Below are 7,100 nucleotides of genomic sequence, written 5' to 3'. Positions count from 1 at the left end.
TTTAGTAGATTTAGCTATTGGCTGTTGGTTTTTAATAATTATCGGTGAGTCTCATAAAACACCAAACTCAACTATTTAAACATGCAATATAAAACATTTCAACATGTTCCAGATTCCCACAGGCCAAGAGAAAAGGCCTGACGTTAAGACATTATCTCCTGGGGCGCAATTCCTCAGGTGGTGGTGTTGGTCTTTTGGGGGTGTGCCAAGCCTGGGAGCTGTTATGGATCCTCCTCTGAGGTCATCCTACTGCATCATTCCCATCCACCTGTCACTTGTTAATATATTATATACACATCTGAGTTGATGATGTGTTCCTTGTTCATGAATATATCTTTGACTTTTTGTATATTTTAGTCTGAATGTAGAGGAGATTATTTTCTCAAATTAGCAGTTTTAGTGAAGCAATAATTCAGTTGCACTTCATTACTGTCATAATCAAATGAAGACGATAATGACTGCAGGTGGGGCTCGAGCACAGAAATAAGCCACAAATCTTCTGATATAGATTAGACTATATCCTTTTGTATACATTAAATGATGATTCTTGTTTATCATAACGTGAGTCTGATTTTCTGCTTTTGTTCTCATCTCATCAGAATCATTTGACTGTCAGGCTTTTTTTTTTTAGCAGGCCACAATATTCCTGGATTTGACATATTAACTTGTTGAGCACAGTGTTATCAGTATTGACCTTGAGTATTGCCTGTCTGTTTTCTGCTCCTCGTCTGCCTGTGGCTGGTTGGCACTTGGCCGGTTTCTGCTCATCAAGAAACCCACCTGATCAGCTTCACTTCTCCAGCGGGACTTCCATTAGCAGTGAGTTTTCCCCCTTACCTGCCATGCTCACCTGGACCTGGTTCTCTGCTGCCATCCTCTGACCTGCTGTGCTTATTCTGCTGAATAAAGACTGTTTCATACAAGTTCCTGGTTCTATTGTGCTGCTATTGGGTTCACTCCATACCCGTTACACTTAATGCAAGTGCACAATGAGTGAAATATTGTATTCTGTACCGCTATCAGTTTTCCATCCAACTACATGTTTAATAAACATTTGTCTATGTCTTAATTTGCTAAGTAACAAGAAGCCACAACTGTAAACTGGTCATCTTGCTCTTGCAAGCATTTAAAGAATCACATTATCAACATCAGCAATTTTGTGGTCTGCTTTTTGTTTTTTTTTATTGTTTGGAAAGTTTTAAAAAGAAATTGGAGTAAAGTTAGAACACACTGAGGAGAAATGAATGACTCTTTTTTATGTCAGTGGCTAGAGACCACCTACAGGTGATCAATATGAGCACAGTTAGTGCTTACCAGCTTGTGACTCTTCATAGCATCGGCTCGACTACACACCATAAAGTACTTATATGAATAAGTAGATACCCTGAATGGTAATAAATGGAATGCCATTGTGATTTAAATCACGTCTTTTATTTAACATAGTAAAGGGAATAAAAATGAATTCCATTTACACTCTGCACAGTCTGCAGGTTGTCAGTGAGTCTAGTCACTGGCAGAGTAGAACAACAAGGAATGTATTCAGTTAGTTGTGGTATGCACATGTTACACAATGAAAATGAATGAATGAACAAAGACTCTAAAGGCCATAAAATACACTTTAAACAGCTGATACTGTCAGTGGGATTCTGAGTTTAGAACAATATTTACTCACTCATTCAGTGCATTGTGTAACCCTTGTCACGATGTAATAACAGAGCACAGGTAAGTAATAGTCAATAGTAATAACTGGACCGGTAACAGAAGACTGAGTTTTTAAGAGCCAGTATTTTGAACATCAATAATGACACAGAAGCAATAGTTTGAATTTTGTGGCCATTTGTTATTACAAGTCAACTGTAAATACAACAGTTTGGAAAAAAAAACAATGAATGAAAAATAACAAACTAAAATAATAAAGCCAGCAAAATAAAACCCTTTTCCCAAAATTAGTCTTTATTGCGTTGGGGCCCTTCTCCGATCAATGTCGGTGTATCAGTGCTTATTTTAGTCCTACCACACAGTCCGTGAGGGAGGGGGAATCAAGGAATCCTGCACACACCTTGGATTCAATACCAGTGGTTCGGTTCAGCTTGCCACCCAGTTCACACTGGGAATCTCTGGATCTGAGGACCTGAAGCCTTGCACTAGTCCGGCAGGAAGTGCTCCAATGGACGGTGGAACGTGGCTGCGATCCACCTTCCACCGTCCAAAAACCTGACAGGCCAGATGAGATCCAAATGTCTTATTACATTCATACTCTGTCTGCATAAATCATGTTCATTTTCTAATCTCTCATGAATTATTATCAATTAATGATACCAGATAATCATACCAGCTAAGTGGCTAGGCCCAAGCTAACAGGCTATTAGCATCACAAACACCGTCTCAGACTGCTAGCACCATTAGCACTTTTTCATGGCTATCAGCGCCAATTAACATAAATATCAGCTGCCTTACAATCAACTTAACATAAATATCAGCTGCTTTATAGACAACTTAACAGGTTTTACAGTGTTCTCACTCACCACTGAGTCAATGTATGAATGAGTTTTACAGCATTTCACCTCGGAAGACCCGCGAAAATTCATCCGGTCTCTCACACTGCTCTACAAGGTTTAGATGTAACAGCATGGCGGTCAGCAACTGTTTAACATCATCAATAATTTATATAACTTCGTTTAGAAGATTATTTTTATCTCTTACCCAGCGGATGACAACAGATTTGATCTCTGTGTTCAACAGTACACGAGGAGGCAAGTGCTAGATGTTTTTTTCGTAAACAGGAAGTGGTGACAGGAAGCAGAAATAGGGGCCCGATCACCTCAAAGGAACACCTAAGGTAGACACATCGCTGCAGGTGTTCAGATGGCGTATGAACAGTCCTGTCTGGTGACTGTGCAGCCACAATAACAGCAATGATGATGTGGGGTTTTCACACAGCCATGCAGGCACCTGAACATTTTATAACCTGCAAACAAATAGAAATTGCATTTTGAATTTTGCATTATGAAGTGAAATTCTTATATATGTTATATATGTTCTCCAATACAACATTCATGCAGCCATTGGTATAAACTCCGATTCGGAGATGAAAAGAGGGTGAGATAGAGGTGTGCCGTGGGATTTTCGGTAGAGAAGATAGTTAGAAAGGATGGCGAATGGATCTAAAGAAGACTGACTTTTAAAGTAGAAGACGGGAGTAGGATGGCCGGATTGATTCATTTTTGTTTTCTTCAGATGGAGTACTATAGTATCGTCAGAGAACATTGATAAGTCGGAGATGCAAGCATGACGGCACGGGTCGAAATGGGATGAAGATGCGGTGAACTCTGAGCATCTGAGGAAACCGTAAAAGGCTAAAACGAACATAGCTTCGAGGGTCAGGGCGATGTGAGGAGTTTGGTAACCGGAGCGAATAGTGTTTAGGCTAGCGGACAGTAGTTCGGCGGTAAGAGGAAGCCGTTTAGGAGGTTTGGCTGGTTCTTGGCGGAGGAGACCGGAGAGAAGAGACTTTACTTGGGGATGGTTTAAGGCTGGGCTGGGAGTACCGGTGATGAGTTTAGAGAAGAAACTAATGTCGCTGAGGTAGGATTTGATGGTCGATGTTCTTATCCTCGAGACAGAATGAGAATAAGTAACGTAGCAGATTACGGTGGTGAGATCAAATGAGGGGAAAATAATGTTATGTCGGTTATGAAATTGATGAAAATTATTCCAGGCTGTCCAGTATGAGGAGAGTGTTGCGGGTGATAAACTGTTAATGATGTGCTTTTGAGATTCGATGATAAGGGGTACCAGAGATGGATTTATACGTTGAAAGTCAACGCTGAATACGGAGGAACTGGAGTCGGCATCGGGTCGGCGTTCGGAGCCAAGTTTCTGAACTTCTGAAATAGGAAGCGAGAGAGAGAGTCAGCAATAGCATTATGGTGGCCTGGGATGTGGGCAGCGCGGAGGATGTATTGGTGGGTAACAGAGTGCCAGGTGAGGCGACGCATGAATGGCATGATTGAATTAGAGTTGGAACGACCTTTATTGATGATGTCGACTACTGAAAGATTATCAGAGTGTATGAGGATGGATTTTGTGGACCATTCGTGTCCCCATAGGACGGCGGCAGCTACGATTGGGTAGATTTCGAAGAGCGCAGAGGAAGCGACCTCGCAATTGTTCGTGATCTCTGGGGGCCATGACGAAGCGAACCATCTACCATTAAAGAAACCCCCAAAACCGGCTGAGGGAGCGGCATCGGTAAAGAGCTGAATATCAAGAGAATTGGTTAATTGATCGTCGTAGAAAAAGGAAATACCGTTCCAGTTTGAGAGGAGATGGAGCCATAAGCGCAGCTCGGCGAGACAAGATGGGTTTAGTGAGACGGATGACAGGAGCGACGGTACTGATGAGGCGATAGACAGAAGGTGGGAAATGAATGCCCGACCCTGTGGGATAATGCGTAGGGCGAAGTTAAGGTGGCCGAGGAGTGAGAGTAATTGTCGTTTAGTGCAAGATGGGGCCATGAGGAAGTTAGAAATGAGAAGACAGATACGTTTGAGCTTTTCGATGGGGAGGGACGCTTGGAACGAGTTAGTGTCGAGCGTGATGCCCAAGAACTCGAGTGAAGTGGAAGGGCCCTCCGTTTTCTCCGCCGATAGTGGGACGCCAAGATCGGCAAACACAGCGGTCAGTGTGGTTATGCCAGATGCGGGAGGAGAAGAGGGTGGGCTGATGAGCAGAAAATCATCTAAGAGATGAACGAGGAATTGGATGCCGTGATTATTACATAGTATCCAGCATAGGGCTTCTGATAACGTGTCGAACAGTTTGGGACTACTTTTGCAGCCGAAGGTGAGTCTCACTGCAAAGTAGTAAGCACCTCGCCATTTAACGCCGAAAAACCGCCAGAAATCAGGGTGGATGGGAAGGACTTTGAATGCACTGGTGATGTCGGCTTTTGAACGCCATGAATTTTTGCCTGCAAGTTTAATGAGAGCGATAGCATGGTTTATTGTAGCGTAATGAAGTGAGTAATCTTCGCTAGGGATGAGGCTGTTAAGACTAGGGACGCTGCTGCCGTGCGGAGCTGAGAGATCGATAATGATCCGCTGCTTGCCTGAGTATTTTCGGGTAGCTATACCGAGGGGGCTGATGCGAAAGGTAGGGAAGGGAGGTTGAGAGAAGGGGCCGATCATGAAGCCTTGCTCGATCTCTTTAGAGAGTAGGCGATCGACAAAGCTTGGGTCGTTGGTGGCTGATTGCAGATTATTACATTCAAATGAAACAGATGGTTCTACTGATATACCGGGGTGGAAGCCTTCCTTGAAACCGGTAATAAGAAATTCGACAAAAGCGGGATCAGGATGGTGACGGAGAGCAGCTTTCAGTGCCATGATATTGATAGGTGTTGAGGGGTGCTTACCTGACTTGAAGGAAGTAGGATTATGCGGGCATGCAGACCTGGCATGTCCGCCGCCGCAGAAGGAGCACACATGGAGGAAGCGGCATTGTGACATTTTGCACCCCTCTTCGTTAAAGTTGTTACATATTGTTTGCCCGCCTTGATGTAGGATAGGTCTGCCCCTCTTGTCCACACCGTTAATGTTAGGTGAAAAGAGGGGGCGATTAGGTACGACTGGCCTGGGAATAATAGTCGCTGGGGGGGCTGGTGATTGTGTATGGGGAAGAGCATAACTCCTGGTCGGATTATGTTGTCTATTGATCTTGGCCGGGATAGAGCAGGCGGATGCGGGATGGGAAGGTGCGCCGCAAAGGCTACAAGGCTGAGCGGCTCGGGCGGCAAAGATACGACAATACGTTTCTGTGTCTAATGTGCCCCAGTATGTAACCTCGTTAAATTGTTGGAGGCGGGCTGCTGCTTCTGAAGCAAAGTGGATGTGGTATTGATAGAAACCGAAATCACCAAAACGGAGTGCCAAATTGAGGACGATTGACATATAGTCATCCAGTTCTTGGCGTCGTGCCGGAAACCTGGAGCAGAGGACGTCTCTGTACAGGGAAAATGTATAAGCAAATTCTGTGGGATTAAGTTCCCTGAAACCGGGGGATGATTTTTGGTGGAAACACCTTACTGGATCGTTGGTTTGTCTATCGACTGGTGATTGGTGGAGGGAGGGAAGTAGTAATAAGGCTGGGTCTACGTAATTACCGTCTAATATTTGTTTTCTTATGTTGGTGGGGACGGGCGATGGACGGGAGACAAGTGATGCGGGGGGAGCGTAGCTGGATTGGCTGTAAGCAGGGTGAATCTTGCAGGATTGTGTGGTGCGGGAAGGACCGGCAGCCCGGTGCCGGTGACCTCGCTTGGTTGAATTGGCTGCCCGTAAAGTAGGTCGGCGTGGGAGGCTGGCATCCCGGTGCCAAAGACTCCTGCCGGGGCAACCTGCTGATTTTGAGCCGAAGCCAGTGCTGGGGGCGCAGGCATCCCGGTGTCATACGTCCCGCGAGACACTGAGCTCGGGAAATGACTGAAAGGAGCTGTGAATGGATCTAGCATCTCGGTGCTATCAGCTCCTGCCAAGGCAGCCTGCTGCTGCTGGAAGGAGGAGAAGCAGGCTGTAGGCGCTGGCATCCCGGTGCCGCGCGCCCCTTGATGCATCGATTGAAGTTGAACGGAGGGAGCAGCAAAGCTTTCAGGCATCCCGGTGCCATGGTGAGCTGCTGCGTAAGTGTGTTGACGCTGAGAAGCAGTACGTACTGGCAACCCGGTGCCAGCCGTAGCTGCTGAACGGGGGAGGTGAGCTGGTTGTGAGGAGAAGGCTGGGTGTCCTGGCATCCCGGTGCCAGGTTCCTTTTCCCTGACTGATTGCGCAGGATTCGTGTGGTGGGCGGTAACCGGAGCTTCCTTCAGCCTTGACGAGCTCTTCCTCCTCTTTGGATTGGAGGCTGGAGGCTGGGAATAAGTGACATCTCTGGGCGGGGTTCTGATGTCATCCCGTGCGGCGTGCGTGCTGACGTCGCTTGGAGGGACGCCAGTGGGGACGGTGGTGTGGGAGCAGCAAGCGGCCATGAGGCAGTTGAAAAGTTTGGCCTTGTTGTCGGCACGGCTGAAGTGGATTCCCCTCTCTCGGAGTGTCTTTTGGAGG

At 46.1% G+C, this 7,100-nt stretch overlaps 1 protein-coding gene across 1 annotated transcript; it reads right to left on the bottom strand.

Moving 5' to 3' along the window:
- Positions 1–3,676: 3,676 nt before the first annotated feature.
- Positions 3,677–5,510, bottom strand: LOC128380641 (uncharacterized). Its single transcript, XM_053340513.1, has one exon. It carries the CDS (start codon positions 5,508–5,510, stop codon positions 3,807–3,809), a length of 1,704 nt encoding a protein of 567 aa, XP_053196488.1. The 3' UTR covers positions 3,677–3,806.
- Positions 5,511–7,100: the final 1,590 nt, after the last annotated feature.

Source organism: Scomber japonicus, chromosome 19, assembly GCF_027409825.1.
Source record: "Scomber japonicus isolate fScoJap1 chromosome 19, fScoJap1.pri, whole genome shotgun sequence".
Taxonomy (NCBI): Eukaryota; Metazoa; Chordata; class Actinopteri; order Scombriformes; family Scombridae; genus Scomber; species Scomber japonicus.
The sequence above is the reverse complement of the archived record's forward strand: the minus strand, read 5'-3'. Positions and strand labels throughout refer to the sequence as shown.

What these genes read in the sequence shown, in the direction of transcription:
- LOC128380641 (XM_053340513.1), bottom strand. Translation starts at nt 5,510, where the DNA reads ATGTCACAATGCCGCTTCCTCCATGTGTGCTCCTTCTGCGGCGGCGGA.